Source organism: Carlito syrichta, unplaced genomic scaffold, assembly GCF_000164805.1.
Source record: "Carlito syrichta isolate Samal-C Ts95f unplaced genomic scaffold, Tarsius_syrichta-2.0.1 Scaffold304021, whole genome shotgun sequence".
Classification (NCBI taxonomy): domain Eukaryota; kingdom Metazoa; phylum Chordata; class Mammalia; order Primates; family Tarsiidae; genus Carlito; species Carlito syrichta.
In genome coordinates this window covers 269,195-294,479 of record NW_007248117.1, presented here as the reverse complement: position 1 = coordinate 294,479, position 25,285 = coordinate 269,195, and the positions used below count along the sequence as shown (strand labels likewise).

The 25,285-nt window shown below is 32.7% G+C and overlaps 1 protein-coding gene across 1 annotated transcript in view; it reads right to left on the bottom strand.

The window, feature by feature from the left end:
- Positions 1-25,285, bottom strand: part of FSIP2 (fibrous sheath interacting protein 2) — an 88,585-nt gene that overhangs the window by 48,069 nt on the left and 15,231 nt on the right. Inside the window, exons 8-13 of the mRNA XM_021713070.1 lie at positions 17,292-17,418; positions 14,690-14,776; positions 12,718-12,833; positions 11,858-11,903; positions 10,569-10,675; positions 7,823-7,886 (exon numbers count right to left, since the gene is read on the bottom strand). Of these exons, the coding sequence (XP_021568745.1) occupies positions 7,823-7,886; positions 10,569-10,675; positions 11,858-11,903; positions 12,718-12,833; positions 14,690-14,776; positions 17,292-17,418 (547 nt within the window). The remainder of the gene's footprint in view (positions 1-7,822; positions 7,887-10,568; positions 10,676-11,857; positions 11,904-12,717; positions 12,834-14,689; positions 14,777-17,291; positions 17,419-25,285) is intronic.

Below are 25,285 nucleotides of genomic sequence, written 5' to 3'. Positions count from 1 at the left end.
AACATAATCATGCTCTTTGCAGCAGCATGGATATAGTTAGACCATCATCCTAAGTAAATTATCATAGAAACAGAAAATTGAATATAACATATTCTCCCTATTTAGTGGAAACTAAACTCTGAATACACAGGGGCAACAAGATGGAAACAACAGACACTGGGGCATTACTATGGGAGGATGAAGAAAGGGGGTTTAAAGGTTTAAAAAAATCTACTGAAAACAATATACACCACCTATGTGATGGGCTCATTAGAAGCCCAAACCTCATCATTGTGCAATATACCTACATAACAAACCTGCAAATGTACCACTAGATTCCAAACTAACGATAATAAAATTAAGATTAAGAATAAGAAATATCAACACCACAATAAAATAAGACAAAGCAATGTGACAGGCATAAAACCTCACATATCAACATTAACCTTGAATGTAAGTGAATACAATGTCCTACTTAAAAGATATAGATTAGCTGAATAGATTTATAAAAATATGATTCAGAAGCTTGGTACAGTGGCTTACTCCTGTAATGCCAGAAATTCAAGAGGCTGAAGCAAAATAACTGCTTGATGTCAGGAGTTTGAATCCAGTCTGTTGTCTCAAACATAGCAAAATACCACCTCTTTAATAAAATAAAATAAAATATGAGCTGGACATGGTGGCATGCACCTGTAGTCCTAGCTGCTCAGGAGGCTGAGTCAGAAGAATCACTTGATTCCAGGAGTGTCAGTCTTCAGTGAGTTATAATCATACCACTGCACTGTAATGTGACCAACATAGTGAGGCTCAGTCTTGGAAACACACACACACAAACACATCCAAATATATACTGTTTACAAAAAAATCTTAACTGTTAATGACACAAATGGAAACCAAAAGGGAGCATGCGTTGCTATATTTATATAAGACAAAAAAGACTTTAAATAAAATTTTTTTTAAAAAGGAGAAAGAAGGTCATTATATAATGGTAAAGAGATCTATTTAACAAGAGAGTATAATAACTTTATTATATATGTGTGCAATACTGGAACACTCAGGTTCATAAAATGAATATTACTATACCTAAAGGGAGAGTAATACAATAATAGTGAGGGACTTCAATACCTCACTGTCAGAATTAGACAGATTATCTAGCCAAAAAAAAAAAAAGAAACTGGGACTTAAATTAGACAATAGAAGAAATGGACGTGACAGATATTTGTAGAACATTTGACCCAACAACTGCAGAGTATACATTCTTTTCATCAGCATATATAACATTCTTTAAGATAAACCATATCAAAACAAAGTTTTAACATACTTATAAAATTAAAATCATACAAAGCATCTTCTCACGACAAGGTGGAATAAAACTAAATATCAATACCCAGAGGAACTTTGGAACCTATTCTGATAAACAACATGATCTTGAATGATAATGGGGTCAATAAGCAAATTATGATAAAAATGGAAAATAAAACAACTGAGAATGGAAGTAGCATAGCAAAACCTGCAAATTACAGCAAAAGGAATGCTAAGAAGGAAGTGTATAGTGTTAATTACCTACATCCAAAAAATAGAAGTATAAAAATAATCTAATTATGAGAGAGGAGAAAGGAAGAAACTGAATAAGCAGACAGATTAGGGAGGGTCCCAGTAAAAACTTCTGATACAATCCCCACAGACAGGAGTGACAACACCTATTTTCATGTCTCTGGACTTCCTCATTCCTGCACTTCTTTTGTGATTGACTCTTTTCAACCCTCTCCCTTTTGGTGCATTTTCAGTGCCACATCATGGTGCTTCTCTCTGATTTGTGTTACTGCCAACCAATCAGCATGCAGTTAATACTATCCCTGACGGCAGAGAAATCCTGGCAACCCTCTTTTGGTGACTCTGGGTCTCCTATCTTCTAATAAATTCCTACTTACTCACTCTCCAGTGTCCACGTGGATATTTCTGGTGTGTGAGACAACACGTGGAAATTCCTGGGTGTGAGACAAGAATCTGGAACTGCTGGACTAGAAGAGCTGATGAACTAGAAAAGCTGCACGTTAGACTGTAAGAGCTGAGAGTGTCATAACTCCTGGGCGGAACTGGGGAAATGAAAACCCCTCTGGAGGTAGAGGGCGGCTGACTTAGCATTCCACCAAACCAGCAGAGATGAAAACACTTCTTGGGACTTGGCTCACTGATCCCTGATCTAAGAGCTATTAACACTCTTTGGGGCTCTGAGGCTGTCGGCATGCTGGGCACCACCATTGCTTCTAGCTGGGCGCCATTGTGTGATAGTGCAGCCCTGGGAACTGCAACGTTCCTTGGGGGCCTGTTTGCCAACTGGCAGGACAAATAAACTGCATCAATGACAGACTTTAAAAAATAGGAAAAGCAAGAACAAATCGAGCCCCAAATTAGCAGAAGAAAGGAAAATAACAAATGTCAGACCAGAACTAAATAAATAGAAACAAAAATTCAAAGGATAAATGAAATAAAAAGCACATTCTTTGAAAAGATGTACAAAATTGACAAACTGCTACCCAGACTAACTAAGAAAATTTGGCAAGGACCAACAAAAAAATAAAACTATAGGCCAATATCCCTAATCAACATAAATGCAAGAATCCTCTATAAAGTAATAGCAAATCAAATCCAGCAGTACATCCAAAATAATTCATCACAATCTAGAATTTTGTTCTTCAGATGCAAAAATGTTTCAACATACACAAATTCATAAATGTGATTCACTATATAAAAAAATAACTGAAAACAAAACCATATGATCATCTCAACTGATGCTGAAAAATCATTTGATAAAATTCAGTATCTTTTCATGATAACTCTCACCAAAACTATGCAAGGAAAAAATGTACCTTAAGACAACAAAGGTCATGTGATCAACTTATAGTCATAAACATACTGAATAGAAATAATCTAAACATTTCTTCTAAAAAATGAAAAAATACAAGTGTTTCTACTTTCACTATTTTTATTCAAAAGAGTATTTAATGTCCTAGCCAGAGTAATCAGGCAAGAGAAGCAAATAAAAGGCATCTAAATTGGAAAAGAGAAAGACAAATTATTCCAGTTTGCTTTTATCTAGAAAAATCTAAAGAACTCCACCAAAAAAACCTTCGAATTTGACAAATAAATTTACTAAAATTTCTGGATAAAAAATAATATACAAGAAACAGCAGTTTTACACATCAGTAATAATCTAGCTGAGAATAAAATTAAGAAGGCAATCATGTTTAAAATATCTAAAATATAAAAGATAAAATACTTAGGAATAAATTTAATCAAGGAAGTAAAAAAATCTACAAAGAAAATTACAAAACACTGATGAAAGAAACTGTAGATGACACAAACAAATAGACGCCATCTTATGTTCATGGACTGAAAGAATTAGCATTCAAATTACCATACTGCCAAAGCAATGTATAGATTCAAAAATCTAGCAAAATACCAATGCCATTTTTTTCACAGAATTAAAGAAACAATTTAAAAATTCATATGGAACCAAGTTAGAGCCAGAATAGCAAAAGCAGTCTTAAGCCCCCCCAAATAAATAAATAAAATAGAAAAAGTTGAAAGTATATCATTATCTGACTTCAAACTATATAAAAGGCTGTAGTAATCAAGCAGCATAATACAAAAATAGGCACATGGAATAGAATAGAGAACCCAGGCCACATAATAAACAAAGTCAATTGGTCTTTGACGAAACCAATAAGAATATATATAAATGGTGCTGAAAAAAATTTGTCATACCCAGAAGAATAAAGCTGGTTCCCTATTTCATACCATGTACAATAATTGGCACAAGATGGATTAAAAACTTATATGTAAGACTTCATACTATAAACATACTAGAAGAAAACCTAGGGAAATCTTTTCTGGACATTGGTCTCAGCAAGAATTTATGACACAGACATTAAAAGCACAGGCAAAAAAATATAAATAGACAAATAGGACTTAATGAAATGATAAAGCTTCTGCACAGCCAAAAATACAATCTACTGAGTAAACAGATACCCCCACAGAAATGGAAGAAAATATTTGAAAGCTATGTATCTGACAGGTGAATGATATCCAGAGTTGTCAAAGAACTCAAACAACTCTACAACAACAACATACTATTTTAAAAAGTAGGCAAACAATATGAATAAACATTTCTCAAAAGAAGACATAAAAATGACCAGCAGTTATATTTTTTTAAAAAGGTAGACAACCTCATCAAGGGGACCTGCATAATGAACATTTGTCCACCTAACCCTGAATTGTACCCCACATCTTCAAAATAAAATTAGAAAATATAGGCTCAACATCACTAATCATTAGAGAAAAGTAAATTAAAACCACAATGATATACCATCTCACACCAGTCAGAATAGCTATTATTAAAAAGATAAAAGTAACAAATGTTGGTGGGGATGAGAAAAAAAGGGAATGTTTATACACTGTTGGTAAGAATGTTAATTAGTGCAATCTGTATATAAAACAATATGGAGATCTCTCAAAGAACTCCAAACATAAAGTCAGGTTGCTTGAGACCTTTGTTTTTTAAAAATGTTAAGTGTTATTGTTATAATATTTTAATGTTAAGTGTTTATTGTTGTAAACTGCCTTTGCAACATTTCATAGGTCTTGGTATATTGTGGTTTTTGTTTTTGTTTTTCTAGAGAACTTTTATAATTCTAATGCTTTCTTTGATCCAAAGGTTTTTAAAATGTTTGTCATTGAGTTTCCATGTATTTATTAATTTGTTTAGTTTTTTTGTTATTGATTTTAAGTCTAATTCATTGTGGTAGAAAATATAATTGGAATAATTTTTTAGCTCCTTCAATCTGTGAAGACTTGTTTTAAGAGATAATGTGATCTATTCTCAAGAATGTTCATTGTACATTTGATCAGAGTGTATATTATTGTACTGTTGAGTAGAAAGTTCTGTGTTTGTCTATCAGGTTAATTTGATAGGTAGCAGTAAAATTATCTCTATTTATGGATAGCATTATCACATAAATAGAAGTCATAAAGACTCAACAAGAAATAACTGTTGGAATAAGTTAATTCATTAAAGTTGCAGGATACATAACAACATTAAAGTAAATTAATTTCCTGTACACAAACAACAAACTTCCCAAAAGGGAATCAAGAAAACAATATCATTTACAAAAATAATAAAATATTTAGAAATAAACTTAATAAGTGAACAACTTGTACACCAAAAATTATAAACCATTAAGGCTAAATATTTTTAAAAGATAAATATGTAAAAAAGAAAAATCTCATGTTCATGGATTGGAAGAATTATAGTGTTAAAATATCCATACTCCAAAAATTGATGTACAAATTCATTGCAATCATTACCATATTTCCAATGGTACAATTTACAAACATATATTTTAAATTATAAAATTCATGTGGAACAACAAAAGACCTGAATTACCAAAGCAATCTTGAGCGAGAACAAGAAAGCTATAAGCATTACACTCCCTGAATTAGAAATATATTGTAAAACCACAGTCATCAAAAGATTATGATCCTGGGATAACAGACACATAAAGCAACAAAATAGAAGATTGTACCCATCTTCACACAACGATGGTCAACAGATTCTTGAAAAGAGTGCAAAGAAAACACAATAGGTATTTTGAAAGAATTTCAAAAGTTTTCAACACCAATAAATTGTAAATATTTGTAGTGATGGGTGTGCCAATTAGCCATATTTGATCATTCCACAATGCATACATGTATTGAAACATTACAGTGTACCCCATTAATGCAGACATTACTATTTGCCAATTGAAGATAAAATAAAGCAAAAGAAATAAACAATGGGAAAAGGATGGTTTCTTCAACATATGTTGTTGGACAAACTGTATTCTCCAGGCAGAAGAATTAAATTAGACTGCTATTTCATATCATCAAAAAAAACTCAAAATGGATTCAAGACTTAAATGTAAGGCCTTAAACCATAAGATACTAGAATAAAACATAGGAAAAAAGCTTCTTAATGTTGGTGTGGTCTGTGCAATATTTTTTTTTTGGATATGATACAAAAAAGCACAGGCAACAAAAGCAAAAATATACAAATGAGATTGTATCAATCTAAAACAATTTTATCAAACTAAAACAATTTTGCTTAGCAAAGGAAACAATCAAAAGAGAGAAAAAAGTAACATACAGAATTATAGAAAATATTTGCAAACCATATACTTGATAAGATGTTATCATCCAAAAGATATAGGAGGCTCAAACAACTCAAAATACCTAAATATATTTCTCAAAAGAAATTGCAAAAAATATATATAAAGGTGCTCAATGTCAAGAATCATCAGGAAATGTAAATGAAAACCACAATGAGATTATCTCCTGACACTTCCTATACTCTAACAAAGAGATAAAAGATAACAAGTGGTGAAATTGTGTAAAACAGGGAATGCTTATACACTGTTGGTAAAAATGTAATATGTGACTCAGCTATCCCACTTCTGGGTATATAACCAAAGGAACAAAATCAATATGTTGAAGCGGTATTTGTTTATGGCAGGATGATTTCACTCATTGCTAATATATGGCAACAACTTAATTATTCACCAATGAATGACTGGATAACAAAAATTTAGTACATATTGAACAATCCGTCTTCTGTCTAAACAGATAATTAGATAAATACAAAGACAGATAGATACAATGGAGTTCTATTCAACCTTTAGAAAGAAGGAAATTCTTTCATTTGTGACAACATGGGTAAACCTGGAGAACATGATGCTAAGTGAAATAAGCCAATTGCAGACAGTAAAATACTGCATGATTTATATGTGCAATATAAAAATGTAAAACTGATAGGAACAAATGATAAAATCGTAGTTACCAAGGACTAGGACAAGGAGGACATGGGGAGATCTTGGTCAATGGCTGAAATGTTTCAGTTATACAAGATAAGTTTGGAAGATAAGTTTGGAAGATAAGTTTGGAAGATCTGATGTACAACAGTGTGACTATAGTTAAGAATACTGTATTGTATACCTGAAAATTGTTAAGAGTAGACCTTAAGTGTTCTCCCATACATACACACAGAAATGGTAACAAAGGTAATAATTGATATGTTAATTTGCTTTATTGTGGTGAATATTGCACAATGTATGCATATATCAAATCAACAAGTTGTATACAGATGTTCTTTGTCTTACAATGGGGTTACATCTTAATACACCCATCATAAATAAAAAATATTCTATATTTAAATGAATGTCATGCTCCCAAAAACCTAAAGTAATGTGAAAAAATTATAAATTGCACCATTTAAAGTTGAGGAGCATCTTTACTTTAAACATACACAATTTTTAATTGTCAGCTATATCTCAATAAAGTTGTTGGGGAGGAAGAAGCTGCTGTAAAAGCAGAAAATGATAATTATAAAACTATGACCATGAAACTCTATTTATTTCAGCTTTGGTTCCCAAAATTAGTACAAATTCCATAAAAATAGTAAAAAGAAAATAGAAAATTCCTTCTTATTCTTTATGTCTCATGTGGGGCCTCTTCTGTAAATGGTAAAGGCATCCATGATGTCCCTAGGTATACCTATGAGTCAACTTATCTGTATTTTTTCTGACTTTTATATACACTTACTTTCTTTACTGAATTTAACATACTGGACTGTGTTATTGCCATACCCATCTCCCCCTACAATGTAAAAGCCCAGAATAAAAACTGTAACTTTTCTTCTTTGTGTATTCAATACTTAGCACCATATCTACCATAAAGGAGGAGCTCAATAAATAGTTGAAACAATAAAATAATAGACTACATGATTTACTCAATAGTTGTTCATATTTACCTGAATTACATATGTAGCTTGATCTCTTGGTTGTCCCTCCATTCAAATCAGCATTTTTATACTTCTACATAATTCACAACAACAAAACAGATACTTAAAAATTTTTTTATAACTTGACCATAAAATATTTCCATATTTAAAATACAGAAAGTTTTGAAAACTTTTCTTAAATGTCAATTCATAAGAAATGTACATGTTTTATTGTGTTTATATTACATGTATTATTTATAGAATTCAAAAGTTCATAGCTGTAACATAGGGTGTCCATAAGATCACCTACACACTTGGTGACCTTCTAAGACAATGGGACTCAGCATATAGTTGTATTCCCATCTAAGATTTACTACATAAAAAGATACATAATAGGATAAGTGAGGGGAAAAGATGCAGGCTGAATCTGGAGATATCATGCACAGTATTCCTTATGCTCTCTGTCTCTTCTGTGAGGACAAGCTTGAATGTATTTTCTTCTCCAATATTAAAAAAATACAGCAACACATATGCAATATTTATGCCAAGGGAAATTTATTAAAACTCATTACTAAAAAGTTTTTATTGACTGTTGATGAAGGAGACATCCTTGCCTTAGTACATGTCAAAATTTCAGATTTCCAAAAGAAAAGCAGCTATTCAACAAGTGTCACACTTTTTGTACAGTTTAGGTAAAGCAAACCACCCTTCTCAGTAAAGGAAGATTTTATATCAATGTAAAAAAGTGCTTCCGGTCAAGTTCCCTAAGGCCAACCTTGCATGAAGGCCCTTTTAAAGATAGCAGCCTCAAGCCTGCTCTATTACCTTACTTTTCTGCACAATATTATTTACTGGTATCGGAAAAGTAATTGACTGTGGAATGCACTAATTATCAAGGAAGTCAACCACCTATATGGGAAAAAGAATACATGTTTTGTTTTGTTTTGTTTCAACAAAATTAACAATGGGAGAAAAGTACAAGTGGAGCTGGAAGGCAGAGAACAAGTTCTCTCAGTACTTGTTCTCTCCCTGGATGTGGCTCTCTAGACTTGTCCAAGAACTCAACCTGCTGTGGGAAGCAAATCTAGTGTAATAGATTTGTTTTCTTTTGTTTTCTTTTTTTTTTTTTTAACCTCATGTGAGAGCTGAAAACAGGCCATTAGAAATAATTTTTCTGATGGTGGCAGGCTTTGTACAACACATCCTAAAACAAAATATAATACAGCTGCCCTTCTGTTTCTGTGGTTCAGAAACTGTGAATCTAACCAATCATGAATCAAAAATATTTGGAAAAAACTTGCATCTGTACTGAACATATTCACACTTTTTCTTTTAATTATTCCCTAAACAACAGAGTCTAACAATTACTTATAATGCCTTTATACTGTATTATGCATTATAAGTAATGTAAAGATGACTTAAAGTATAGAGAGGATATGTATAGGTTACATGTAAATACTACGTTATTTTACATTAGGGTCTTGAGTATCCACATATTTTGGTATCTGCACAAGGTCCTGGAACTAATTCCACGTGAATGCCAAGCAATGATTCTATTTATATTAAAATTCTCATTCTACTTATCATAAAACATTAGATATTTGTGAACATCAGATGTTCATTTGAGATTTATAAGGATGACAAAGTTAATAGTACACACATTACCCCCCAAAAGTCAATAATAAAATTTAAATATAGTTTTTAAATTAGTTGTTTTTCTTTTTTATGTTAAGCCAATAGCTTTTACAATATGTTAGGCAATATGACGACTTCAAATGTCAAAGTTCTAAAACATCTCTCTGACTCAGCATATTTAATGTGGCTACTGATATAGTACAGTGAACTAAGCACAACAGAAGCTCGTAAAATGTTTATAATAAAACTGTACTAGCCAGGCTTGGTGGCTCAGCCTGTAATCCCGCATCTTTGGGAGGCTGAGGTGAGTGGATTGCCTGAGCCCGCAGGTTCGAGACCTGCCTGGGCAGCGAGACCTCATCTCTACAATAAATCAAAAAATCAGCCAGGCGTAGTAGTGCATGCCTGTAATTCCGGCCACTTGGAGGGCTGAGGCGGAAGGATCGCCAGAGCCCAGCAGGTCGAGGCTGCGGTGGCCAGAAGCGGCCACTGCACTCCAGTCTGGGTGACAGAGTAAGACTCCAACTCAAAAAAAAATAAAAAATAAAAATAAATAAAACTGTACTACAGATAAGTATATCGTAGCAAGCATGCTACATTTTAGGAGTTATGCATAGTTTACTCTGTCAATTATCATCTACTATAGTACATAACGTTAAATTATGCTATTTTCTACCCTAATCATGAATAATTCATTTGGAAATAATTTAGTAAATTTCCAGTTTATTGAAATTTATTTCAAACCACGTTAACTCCCTAGCACAAACTAGTTAATTATGCTAGTCATAAAACCAAGAATGTATATTTGATTCCTATAATAACACACACACAACTCACAGAGAAAATCTATTTCACATCCAGAAGCTGTGCCCTGAATCCTTGCTGGTAACTTTCTAACAGCAGATATCAAAGAAGCTGAATTTGACATTTCCTCTGGAGGCTGCAGATACACCCTATGAACTACCATCATTAGGCAGACTGTTCTAGGACTGTTAATATTTTTTATGGTATGACTAATTCCAGGGAATAAAGCTGTTCTGTGTATGGCCTCTTAAAGAGTGACATTTTAGTGTACTAATGATGATCATAAGATCATACTTCATGTATTGCTTGCATTTGAAGTAAAATAACTATTACATACCTCTGCTTTTGAAGGACACACATATGACTGTGAAAGTCTAGAAGCAACTTTTGTGGGTGAAGGTTGAACTGAAATATTAGAACCATGACCCGACATGTTTATAGCTCCTACAGAAAAAAAAAAAAAAATAGGTATTTTTCAATATGAAAAGCTAATACTGCTAGAATAAGGGTGAATATTAATTTATAGCATTACTCTAATGTTCTCCATACTGAGCTGCCATAATGACTGGAATTTCCACAATTTTGATTTGAGTTAAGGAAGTATCTCCAAAAATAACGTGACTTTTTTGATGTTTACTGTCTATAAATTTCAAATGGTTCAGCATTGCCTTCAGAGACAAGTTTGCAGTCCTTAACCTCTAATTATAATTTGTTTATTATGATTCCAGCTTAATCTTTTGCTATTAACCACAGCCTACTACTAGAATTAACTGTTTGTGCTTCATTCAATAGGCAGCAAGAAACCATTCATGATTTGAATAAGAAAATAAACAAAACCGTGCTTTAGGAAGATTGTTTTCACAGCAAAATGTATAGTAGATTAAAAAGAGAAAGAAGAGATTGGATAAAGCTTATTACAATAGTCAGGAATAAAGAAAACAAGGGCGAGAGACATGGAAATGAAAAAGAGTGAAGGCAGATGATGAGACAAAAAAGTGGTAACTTGTAGAGGTAAAAAATAAAAAGAAGAAAAAGTTAAAGGTAATTCCAATTTTATGCCTGGGTGAAAATTGGAGAGTCAGAAAGATGATTGATTCGATTTTGTATTGCATTTGAGGTGATCATTAGCCATTAAATGGAAATGTCTAGTATTTTCTATGTGTGTATAATAGGATACACTTGAGAGTATATTTAGCAACTTGCAGGAAACTAACAAGACACAAAAATCTTTGGTTATATATATCATTTAAGGGGAAATGGGAAACAGGATATATTGTACGTGGGAAATTAATGATAGTGAAATATGGTGACATTTCTGAGGACAGTTCTCTGTATTGCAATCTACTGAACACAGCATGTCAATAATTTAATCTAGCCGTAGCTACAACCACCCACTGTAGGAACTCTAACTTTTCCACACTTTGTACATTCCAAAAAGCACAGTCATTTAATAATCACTAAAACAGATGAGCTAATTATAATATATATTCACAAAATATTTATATTATCCCTTAATTTTCAGAATAAGCATAATTTATAATCAGGAAAAACTTTAAAAAACTATATGATAAAATTATAACTGTGTCTTAGTAACAGAACAATTATTAATATTGCCTATTTTCTTACCTCTATCATCAAGAATACTTGATTTTTTAGTTATCACTCCATCTCTCTACATGGTACAATATTAAAGAGAAAAACATATATTAGTAACTACACTTCCAAAAGAGATTTTGCTTTCTGTCAATCATCCAAGGAATATAGATGCTTTTCCCATTTATTCTCTCTCTCATAAAAATTGTTCAGGAACCATAAAGATCATTAATGTTTTAGGGTATCTTCCACAGGATTTCAAATTTAATTTAATACTGAGCTCAATATGTAGCAATGTACAAACTGATTCATCCTCCAGTACTCCATATTTTGTCTGAAGGCATGGTAATATATGCAATGGTTGATTCTAAAAAATTTAGAGTCACTCGGTTCATCTCAGAGAAATCTCATTTATACCAAGTCCAATCCAACGTAATACTAATCAAAAACACTGCTAGAACCAAAGCAAAATTTATCATTCTGAAACTGTTTTATTGTGCTAATATCTTTCTGAGTCTGTTGCCTTAACGGACAATGAGTCCTTGAGGAGAGTGATTATGTATCCTTCATCTTTGTATCTTTAGTGATCAATTTTTTTTCCTTCATATGACTTAGAACATCACCTAGTAAACAGTGTGTGTTCAATAATAAAAGCTATTATTATTATTGCTGTAGCAAAATCTATGTGTTCTTTTCCACTAAATTTCATAGCACATTAAGCACAAAGTAACTCAACACTTTCTCTGCTAGGAAAAGGCTTCAGGTCTCATAAATAAAACCCAATATCCCTAAGCAATCAGTACGATGTTAGTGAAAAAGATAGTTTATAAAAGTAAAAACTAAGAATACAAAATGCTAATCACTACAGAATATTTTAAAATGTAATTTTATACCTTTTGATCGATACCATTATCCTGTACATCTTGCTGACCGATAAATGAAGTTGCTGATTTTTGCATAACATTCTTTGAACTACTGTGAGTCTGATGATCGGCATTGGTTACATATTCTAAAAGTAAATAAAAGAGAAACTCTATAGGCTTTAAACAACTATACTAAAGAATAATCCAAGTACAATAAACTATTCTTCTTCACATATAAATATTTGATCAATTTTTAAATATAATATGTATGTAACTATGAAACCATCACTGCACTCAAGGTAACGTTCCCATTATCCCTAAAAATTTCTCATGTAACACTGTAATCCATCTATTTATTTATTCTCTTACTCAGACAACACTGGTCTGTACCTCTGACCCACACGTATCAATCACTTTTTTCTTTTTTCTTTTTGAGAATAATTCTATTGAAGGCATATATCACAATTTTTTTTTTTTTTTTTGAGTTGGAGTCTCACTCTGTCGCTCAGACTGGAGTGCAGTGGCCACTGCCGGCCACCACAGCCTCGACCTGCTGGGCTCTGGCGATCCTTCCACCTCAGCCTTCCAATAGCCAGAATTACAGGCATGTGCTATCACGCCCTGCTGGTTTTTTTGATTTATTGTAGAGATGAGGTCTCGCTGCCCAGGCGGGTCTCGAACCCGCGGGCACAGGCCATCCACTCACCTCAGCCTCCCAAAGGCGCGGGATTACAGGCTGAGCTACCAAGTGCGGCGCAATTTTTTATCTACTCATCTGTTGTTGGACATTTGGACATTTCCGGTTTTTACCTTTCATAAATAAATGTATATAAATTTTCATGAATAAGTCCAGTGTGAACATTTTTTTTTTTCATTTTTATTGGGTAAATACGTAGTAGTGAAATGACTCGATCATATGGTAGGTATATGTTTAACTAAAATAAATAAATAAATATACATGACTTTTAGGGTGGTTGTACCATTTTACCTACAGTCATTAGTGCATGAGTCCTTCAGTTCTTTCACATACTTGCCAACACTTCGTAAGCAGCAGAAAAATCAAGATCAAAGTAAAATTTAAATAAATTTTAAAAAAGAGAAAATAGAATGAAGATAACTTTTTAAGCTTTTTAAGATGCTTAGTAAAGTGATAAACCAGGTCAATTAGAAAAAACAGAGGACACATATCAGCACAATAGAGTTTACTGATAATTACTAAAAAGAATAATAAAGTATTATCATAAAAATGTGTGGCAATAGATTTGAAAACATATGTAAAGAACAAATTCCTTGAAAAACTCAAACTATCAAAACTAATTCACGAATAGAGACTATGAAGAACTTTATATTTATTAAACAATTGAATATGAAGTTAAAAACCTCTCCACAAAATAGTCCTAGACTCAAATAACTTCATTTCTAAATTGTTCTAAACAGTTAAGAAAGAAATTATACTAATTCTATACAAATTATTCCAGAAAAGTGAACATACTATTCAATTTCGTTCATTTTTGTTAATGCAGTTGTGAAGGACTTTTATGTTGTTATTTGAGCTCAGGGGCTAATATAGTGAGCTCTAATGAACAACACTATCATAGCATGCAATAAGAACTAATAAAGAAAATGGCATTTCAACAAGGTTTTTAGTAACTCTGAAGTCAATGCACTTATTTTCTGACCCATTTAACAGTTTTCCAAAATAATTTTAAGCATAAACATTATTTTATAATTGGTTAGGCATCCTGTATTATATATTTAATGGCAAAAGACTCTTCATTTAGTTATTATAAAATGATAGTATAAAGTCTAGTTCAAAACACCAAATCAGTTATCTAGGGGTCAAATTCTTAAAGCAATAAAGGCTACATAGTTGCTGGTAAGCATCACTCTCAGTCATTTGACAAAGGAGAACTGAGGATGAATGTATCTGTATTTAAGTGAAAAAGGCTATTACCAAAGTATTGTTTATTACTTAGTATTTCTTATCAATATATTCAGTTACCGTGTTTTCCTTTATATGTCTTCTGGTCACCAGCAGGATAAACTAACTTTATATCATCAGCAGTCTTATTTTTCTTGTTTGGAGAAGCTTAAAGAAATGTAATAAAACATTTGCTTTTCAATAATAGGGATGAAAGAATTACTCAAGAAAAACTATCCTTTCATACTCAAGAGGAGGAAAACCATATGCTAATCTACTTGTGAGATTGTATGAGACATTAAAGACAAGATGTGAAATGGAAGGAAAGACAATTATTCATGAAATATTATCATTTCATGTTAAAAGATCTACTTTGGCAGATGGATCTTTTTTCCTGGTAGAAAGAAAAATGTATACCTGGCTCAAATGGAACATGCTATTTCCTCTCTGGAAGTATAACAATATCAACATAGTGACTGGGCTGAAGACTCAGTGGTTCAGTGACTACTGCAACTGGATGTGTCTTATAGCCCAGCATAAGCAAATATATATATATACACACACACACACATATGTATATATGCACATATATGCATGTATATGTACATATGTGTGTATCTATATAATTATGTTTTCATATATATGTATCCATGCATGTGTGTATGTGCATGTGTGTGTATGTATATTCTTTTCTTTGTGATAAAGGTAAATGTAGTGTCTTTTACTAACTCTTAAGGTGGCAAAGGATCATGACCATGTGTGTGCTCCATTGGTTTTTATTAGAGATATAAAATGTGAGAGTAATCTATCTGCCCATTCACTGATCACTAAGCTGATTCTACTGATATTAATTATTTCTTTTCTTTCTCTTGCTTTTTCTGTCCATCTGAAGCTCTCTACTTGGTGGAAAATAATAACATTACTATAGTAGTATAAATCAATTTAATTTGTGCCACAGATATCCTTATTGTTCTGTCACTTTGATAATATAAATTAAATGCATTTTTATCCTTCTTCATGAAAGGATTTGAGGTAAGAAATGTTTAAGAGATCACTTGAAACTCTCTAATACATGAGAAAGTGAATAAAGATGTAGAAATGTGCATAGCTACTTAGGTGATTTTATATCTAAAGCATGATATTGCTGCTATTGCCACAATAACTAAATAGACTCCATTAATCAATTTAGCAAACATGTACTTAGATATATGAATTTTGTTGGTACTCTGTTGAACACAAAGTTTGCAGTATACTATTATGAGTGAATAAGAGAGTGAAAAGCATGTAATAAGTATATTTAAAATGGTACTAACTATGAAAGAGATTGAAACAAGAAGAATCTTCCAATTAGGGTTATCAAGAAGTATTTTATGCAATGTAATTTACAGTGGGTGGCTTAAAGAATTATAGGATTTTTATAAATGAAGACAATGAGCAGGTCATTTTTTGCTGAGAAAACTGGATGCAGAGAGGCACAGAAGTGGGAAAGTTAACTGTGTAGGAATGATCAACAATCTAATTTTACTAAACAATGAAATAAGTGAAATTCTTACTGTGTGCTATGTTTTGTGCTTTTTATAGAAATTCAGAGTATTATCTTTGTTTTCAGATGTCAAAACTGGCTCAGAGGGGTTAAGTAGTTGACTCAAGCCATTCCATGGCTAGAAAATGATAAAGTAGGACTTAGCTCCAGAGTTTGGCTCAGAGCCAGTACACATTACCCCAAAATCATAGCTGCCACCTCCAAGGATGCAGTATAAAGTTAGGGTGGATGCAGTATAAAGGTAAAAATTTAGGTGAAGACTGTATTCTAGATGTTGATGAATATTTACCTATGCAGTCTGAGCTTCCTTTAATAGATAACAGTTTTAGGGGCAGGAGAAGAAACTATAAAAACAAAGTTTTAAAATGTGATTAGGCATAAATGGATTTAAAGTAGGTAAAAATAAGAACCAACAGAAGTTAATAGATTACTGGAGTGACACAGGGAGACTCTGACCTAGAAATAGGATTGATGGGACACTATAATAATAGTTAAGTGAAAAATGATAATTTTCTTTCCTGATGCTACATAGTTTCAGACAGTTAAAATAAGCTCACATTTTTGCATCCTGGTCATAAAATTTTAACTAATATCTGGGGAGAAAAACCAGTGATAGTTTGATAATGTTATAAATAAAAGGAAGCTGGTAGAGATTGGACATAGCAAAGTCATGGTTCCATATTCCTCCTTTCACACTTTCTTTATTTTTATTTTTCTTTCTTCCATTCTTTCTTTCTCCTCCTCTATCTCCCCTCTTCCTTTTCTCTTCATTGTTTTCTGGTAATGTCTGTCTTTGCTGGCTGGTAACATAATAGAACACCACACTGGTATACAATAGCAATTATTTACATGTTTTTTATAGTTTCTGTAGTTATTTTAAGCATATTTTAAGTTGGTTAGAACTGCTTACAGTACAGGCAACCTTGCCTTCTAAGCCAATTGATATGACAGTTTCAGTTTTCAGTGCATTTTAATTTTTACATGCATGCCTACTTTTCATTTAGAACTATAACATGGAAATGCCTGAGAAGAGAGCCTGCACAAAGTGAGTAGAAGTGAAAGTACATAGAATATTACAAAATGATTTTTACATGGATAAGCATTTTCCTACTTAGCTACATCATCTTGTAATGCTCTCACATTCAAATTGTCTTCCATCTTGTCCTCTGTATTTAAATGTATTTTGCTCCATATCTTCTCCTTTAAAGCTAGAATCTTGCATTTTTTGTAAATGGTAAGCCATTTTCCTCTCTAGAAGGTCTTGTTTCTACAATATTAAAGAAAATATGTTGCTTACTATCAATTTGTCATTATGAAATGAAAAACAAGTATTTAAAATGTGACGGTATTGGAAATGAACAATCATTTCTGTCTTGTGACTTGAAAGATTGCAGAAATAAGAGGTTAGTAAGGGGTAAATTTCTATATTATCAAACACAAATAATATATTTAACACATACATTCAATTTAACTCACTGTCAAAGAACTAGTCCAGTTTCTAATCAGATGGAGTCTCTTACTTATAGCTAATCTTATTAGCTTAATAAATTTCTCAATCTTTTTTCATTGAAAGATTCCTGAGGGCTTAACCAAATATCACTCAGTTCTACCAGAGGTAAAAATGAAATAGCACATAAAATGTGACTTCCCTTTGTAAATCTCTGGGTTAGTATTAACTCTGAATGTACCAGAAAGGAGAAAACTACATAAAGAAAAAAATCCAGAGAATCTCACTGGGTTCTATGAAGTGTTTAGGAAAAAAAATAAAAAGTATTAGGTTATGTGTGTATAGAAGTTTCTCAAGACCTCAGAAAACACTTTTCTACAGGATTTGAGAAAACAGTCACTGGAACCTACTTAGGGATGGAAATCATGTCTATTCTCATCAGCTACACTGGAAAACCTTCATGAGACATGGGACATTGGATAAAGCACTAAGTCTTATCTCAACAGTAGCTGGGAATAACTATTCACAGAATAAACAAGGCTTGGTTCCATCTAAGAATCTCAAGCAAGACCTGTATGATCAAACTGTTTCAATTAACTTATTTACATTTTTAAAAAGCTAAAAAATACTTATAAGAATATAAAAATATTCAGTACACAGTACAAAATTAATAATATCTGGCATATAATCAAAGAATATCAGGAATTTACAGAAGCTGGGAAATATGAACCACAAAAGAAGTAAATCCATCAAGATTGTTTCACAAATGACACAAATGTTATAATTAAAGACAAGAATGTTAACACAGTTAACATAAACAGTATGTTTACAAAGGAGACACATGGAGGATATTTTAAAAAGACCAAAAGCAATTTTCTGACATGTGAGATAAGTAATATAATGAATGTAATAATGGAAGAGTAGACATTGCAGAAGAAATTAGTTAATGTGAATTTAGCTGTAGACCATTAAAAGAAAACACTGATGGGAGGAAATAAAAGATTTCAGTGAGATGTAGGAAAATTTCTAGCAGCCTAATATAGCAGCAGAGAAAATAGAGAAGATAAAATAAATATCTTATAATAACAATCTAAAATATTTCAAATTTGATGAAAACCATAATCCTACAGGTTTAGGAAACCTAAAAAATAAACAGGAGACAATGAAAATTTCACAAATCATGTAATAATAAAATTTCTCAAAATGAGTGGTAAAGAAAAAATTTTAAAGTTACCAGAAAAATTTATATTACATATTGAAAAACAAAGTTAAGGACAGCAGACTTATTGCTGAAAACAATGTAGAGATGTTTGTGGATCATCCTTAAAATATTAAGAAATAAAAATCAATAGAAAATTCTATCTTAGGTTGAATACTAACCAACATATATCCAAATAAAGTCTCTTATAAATAAAGGTGGAAAAAAACATATTTCAGATATACAAAAAGCAAGTTGTACTAAGAGAAACATTAAAGAAATCCCTTAGAAAGAAGAAAATAAAATGATGCCAGACAAAAAATATGGATATACAAAAAAAACTCCCAATAAAACAAAGGAGTATTAAAAAAATGTAAATACATGGCCAAATATATAATACTTATTTAAATGATGTTAAAAGATAAGTGACTGTTTAGAGAAATTTGACAATGTACAGCGGAACTTATATCATAAATACAGGTAAAATGAATGACCAAAATAGCATAAAGGCTATAAGAGAAAAAAGAAATATAATATTGGATGATATTTATCCATAAGTATAATATTTATACTATGTGTGGAGAGGTGTAATAACACTTTAAGATGTATTCTGAAGTTAAAGATATATGTGATATCCATAAAGCAAACACTAAATAATAAAACAAATAAGTAAAGCTACTAATATAACCAAATAGATTAAAAAATAAATTATTAAAAAATCCAAAGAGGGGCAGAAAATGGGGAAGAAAAGAACAAATGAGACAAGTAGAAGATAAACAGATGGCAGACATAAAGTTAACTATCTTAATAATTAAACTAAATATACATGCTGCAAAAATCTCAAAAGTCGAGACTGTCAGAGTAGACGAAAAAGCAAAATCCACTGATAAAGAGTAATTGTTTTAAAAGAAAAACCATGAAAATATAGATCTAAATATGGTGTTCAAAGTAAAATATAGGAAAATGATATGTTATGCTACATTAATCAAAAGAAAGCCAGAGTAAAATATTAATATTACCCCTGTAATATCTAAACAATAATATTACCAGGGGAATGCTTCCATAATAATAAAAAAATATCAAATGACCAACAGACATAACAATCTTAACCATTTATGTACTTGACAACTGAACTTCAAATAAATAAAACAAAAACTGAGATAAATTCAAGGAGAAATAGATAAATCCAAACATATAGTCATAGATTTTATTTATTTATTCATTTATTTATTTATTTGAGTTGGAGTCTCACTCTGTCACCCAGACTGGAGTGCAGTGGCCGCTTCCGGCCACCGCAGCCTCGACCTGCTGGGCTCCGGCGATCCTTCCGCCTCAGCCTTCCAAGTAGCTGGAACTACAGGTGCACGCTACCATGCCTGGCTCATTTTGATCTATTGTAGAGATGGGGTCTCGCCAAGTTGCCCAGATGGGTCTCGAACCCGCAGGCTCAGGCAATCCACTCACCTCAGCCTAGTCATAGATTTAAATAACTCCTCTCAATATTGAGAAAATCAGTAAACAGAAAAGGAGCTAGGATTTAGATTTTAACAACTCTAACAATGAACTTCATATCTAGAGAAAAAGTATCATAAAATACTCCACCAAACAACAGTAGAATACAAATATTTTTCATTTGTACATTGCAATCTATCAAAACTGACTATATTTTGGGACAATAAATCAACTATTAATATCTTAAAAATATTTTAAAAATACAAATTATGTTCTCTAATCACAATATAATTAAATTTGAAATCAGTAACAGCATCCCCTTGGAAACTCTTCAAATATTTAGAAATGAAATAACATACTTTTAAATAATGAATGCATCAAAGAATAAATTAAAAGGAAAATTAAAGCATTTTGAATTGCTGTCATCTGGGACTAGACAGACAAGTGCTCCAGTCTCCCCACTTTTGAGCAGCAGAGCTACATCTTAGGTCTGAGGGGTCAACTCTCCACTTCTCTGGGTTTGGTTATCATGAACCAGAGGGACAGAACCAGTGTAGAGTCCTAGTCATTCCATCCCCCACACTGGTCTAGCTAAGGAATAACAGGTGGAAACAGAAGAAGACAATCTAGTTGAAAAGGGTAGAGGTGAGTGATGAACTGATCTAACACCCTACCCCATTCTCTCAGTTATTTGGGAAGCATCTGACCCATGCACAGGAGGAGGCCTGGTCAGTGTGCTATACAGAGGGCTGACCACAGGTGGAGCCAGGGGCAGCCCATACACTTTGAGGGGATCCTCCTGTGGGTGAGTCTGCCAGACACAATGGCAGCCTAGTCCAGCATAGAAACCTGAAATTTAAGAGGGAGCGTTATACTCACAAAATTTATTTTCACATGTGAACATATGTGTGCATTGAATGAGGGTACAATTTTTCTTTTTCTTCCTTTTTTCTCTTCTTTCATGTGCGAGTATATGTGTATGAGAATGGGTTCAAAGTTTTTTGGTTTTTTGTTGTTGGTTTGTTTTCATTTCTGGTTTTGGTTATTTTTGCTTTTATCTTTGTTTTTGTTGTTGTTTTTGTTTAGTTTAGTTTTGCTTTGCTTTTTGTCTCTTCTTTCCTTTTTTCTTCTACTCTTTCGTGTTCTTTCCTTTTCCCCTATGTTATTTTGGACTTAGGGTATACACATACATTCCCAACACATGGACATATTGGATAGTGTTGGGAAGTGGGTACCAGAAGGCATATACCCTATTCAGTGAACACTGTGACCTACAGGCAGTTTCTGAATCTCAGTTCCCCCAATTACACCTTATTTAACCCACAAAACTGCAAAGAGACAGAACAACTCCCCACAGTAGCCCAGTTTCAAAGTTGTACAAATCCAGAGGCTTGACTTAGGGAAGGATAGGGAGTTGAGCAAATAACAGAATTGAAAAGCTATTTCTTCTCTCACTGAGTAATGGAATTAAAAAGAAAGAAAAAATATGTCACAAATGAAAAAAAAAATCAATGGAAGAGCACATATAACCCCCAGAGTCCAAAAAGATAATGCCCAAAAATACAGACCTCAGAGTTCAAAAAATGGAGAGTGCTCAGAACAACTGGTCTCAGATTACAAATGCAGGAACCAAGGGATAGATATACAGGATGAACAAGAATCAAGAAAGGAAAGAAGAAAAAAGAAAGGAAATGTTGGTCATAATAAACAACATTCATGAAATAAATGACAAACTGACAAGCATGAAAAGCAGAATTAACCAAGTAGAAGAATGAATCTCAGAACTTGAAGACTGAAATAAGGAATTAACCCAGTCTGGAAAAAACATAGAAAGAGAAAAAAGCCTCCAAGAGATATGTAGTTAAATCATGAGGCCAGACTTATCCCTAACCAGCATCCCTGAAGCAGAAAAAAGAGACAGAGAACACCTTGGAACAAACATTCTGTGAGGTTATCCAAGAAGGAAAACTTCATTCATCTCATCAGAGATGTGACCATCCAAACAAAAGAGATTTTGAGAATCCGTGCAAGACATCAAATGAGAAGACCAACTCCTAGACACATAGTAAATAACTAAACCAAAGTAGGCATAAAAGAAAAAAAATCCTAAAGGCAGTGAGAGAGAAAGGTCAGATTACCTACCAGGGAAGACCAGTTAGAATAGTACCAGACTTATCTACAGAAACACTATAGGCTAGAAAGGACTGAAGTGCAATCTTCAAAGTTTTGAAAGATAAAAAATTCCAACCAATATTTTCCTACCTCGCTAAGTTAAGCTTCATCAGTGATGGAGAACTGAAATCTTTCCTAGACATTCAATCCCTAAAAAACTGTGCTACTTCAAGACCAGCTCTATAGGAGATATTCAAGAAGGTATTAAGCACAGAAGAAAGAAAAAAAAAGAATGACCATGCACTTCACAAGAGTACAGGAAAACACAGAACCAATAGAACATACAATGTGTCTATAGAATAGAAACACACACAAATATTAGTGCAAATGTTACAAGAAAACAAAAAACTTGATAAGAACTTCATGGCAGGGATAAACTCTCACATTTCAACAATTAGACTAAACACAAGTGGACTAAATGCACCACTGCATGACATATAATGGCAAACTGGATTTTTAAAAAGCAAGACAACAATATGCTGCCTCCAGGAAACACATCTCACTACAAAGGACAACCATAGACTCAAAGTTAGAGAATGGAAAACAAATTTTCAGGAAAATGGAAAACAAAAAAAGGCAGGAGTTACATTTCTAATATAAGACAAAACAGTCTTCAGGCTATCACAAATTAAAAAGGATTCAGAAGGACACTACATAGTGATTTAGGGTTTAATCCACCACTAAGATCTATCCATCCTAAACATATGTTCACACAACACATGGATTTATAAAGCAAGTACTTAGTAAACTAAAAGAGAACATTGAGCACTGGGATTTATAAAGCAACTACTTAGTAAACTAAAAGAGAACATTGACTCCAAAACTGTCATAACTGTGGACTTAAATACCCCACTAACAACTTTAGATAGATCACTGAGGCAAAAAAAAATAAAAATCAATGAGGAAATCCAGAACCTTAAATTGACACTTGACCAAATGGACTTAATAGATATCTACAGAACACTCCACTTTATAATCTGCATTCTGCTTATCAGTACATACTCCATGATTGACCCCAGTCTTGGCCATAAATCAAATAAAAATGAATTCCATAAGACTGAAATAATACCATGCATGTTCTCTGACCACAATGAAACAAAAATAAATACTGACACTAAAAATATCTCCCCAAAATACATAAACACATGGGCACTAAACAACACACTGCAGAACGATTGCTGGGTCAACGCATAATTCAAGACACAAATTAAATGATACCTGGAAACAAATGAAAACAAAGGCACATTTTACCAGGACCTATGGGATGCCATGAAATCAGTACTAAGAGAGAAATGTATAATCCTACACACACACATCAAGAAAACAGAAAAATCACAAGTTAACAGTCTAACAAATTACCAAAGAGAGCTGGAAATGCAAGACTCCCAAAACCCTAATTTCAGCAGAAGAAGATACCAAGATAAAGGTTCAACTACAGGACCTAGAAGACACAACTGTAATAGAAAAAAAAATCAACAAAACAAAAAGCTGGTTCTTTGAAAGAATAAATAATATTTATGGACTCCAAGCCAGAATAACCAAGTAAAAGAGAAAAAAAACAAACAAACAAACCCAAATAAACACAATTATTAATAGAAACAGAAAAAAAGATGAAGTCTCCACTGATTTCAAAGACATTCAAAAGATTATCAGAGAGTACTATTCACACTTGTACAGAAACAATCTCAAGAAGCTAAATGAAATGAAGGAATTTCTGATATCATACCACCTCCCAACTTTGAAATAAGAAGAAACTGAAACCCTCAACAGACCATTAACAACCCAGGAAATTGACTCTATTATAAGAAAGCTTCCCAAAAAAAAAAAAAAGTTCCGGACCCAACAGCTTCTCAACTTAATTCTACTAAACAAGCAAAAAGGAGATTACATCAATCCAGTCAAAAGTATTCTGGGCAATTGAAAAAGATGGAACACACCACAAATTGTTTTATGAAGCTAACATCACACTAATACCCAAATCTGGTAAAGATCCAACAAGGAAAGAGAATTACAGAACAATATCCTTGATGAACAAAGATGCCAAAATTCTCAACAAGATCCTAGCAAAGCAAATAGGATCCAACAGCACATTTCAAGAATCATCCACCACAACCAAGTTGTTTTTTTTTCCTGGGATGCAGGGCTGATTCAACATTCACAAGACCATAAATGTAATTCAGTACGTCAACAAATGTAAAAACAAGAACACATGATGATGTCATTGGACACAGAAAAAGCTTTTAACAAAATCCAGCATCGCTTTTTGATGAACCCCTTGAACATCTAGGAACAGAAGGAACAGTCCTCAAAACAGTAAAAGTCATCTTTGATAAGCCCACAGAAAATATACTGCCCAATGGACAAAAGCTGGAAGCATTTCCCCTGGAAATAAGACCAGGGTACCACTCTCACCTCTCCTGTTCAACATAGTATTGGAAGTCCTAGCTACAGCAATCAAGCAAGTGAAGGAAAACAGAGGTATCCAAATAGGAAAAGAGGAAGTTAAGCTATCCCTCTTTTCAGATAATATAATCCTGTATCTTGAAAATCTAAGGAAATCTGTCAAAAACCTCCTAAAACTGATAAATGACTTTGGTAAAGACTCAGAATACAAAATCAACATGCAAAAGACAAATGCATTTTTATACATCAATATGAAACAGAAAGCAAAATAAAAAGTACAATTCCATTCACAATAGACACACACAAAAAGAAATACTTTGGCATCTTTCTAACTAGAGAAGTGAAAGACATTTACGACAAAAACTATAAAACACTGCTCAAAGAAATCAAAGAAGACACAAATAAATAGAAAAATATCCTATGCTCATGGATTGGAATAATCAGTATTATTAAGATGAACAT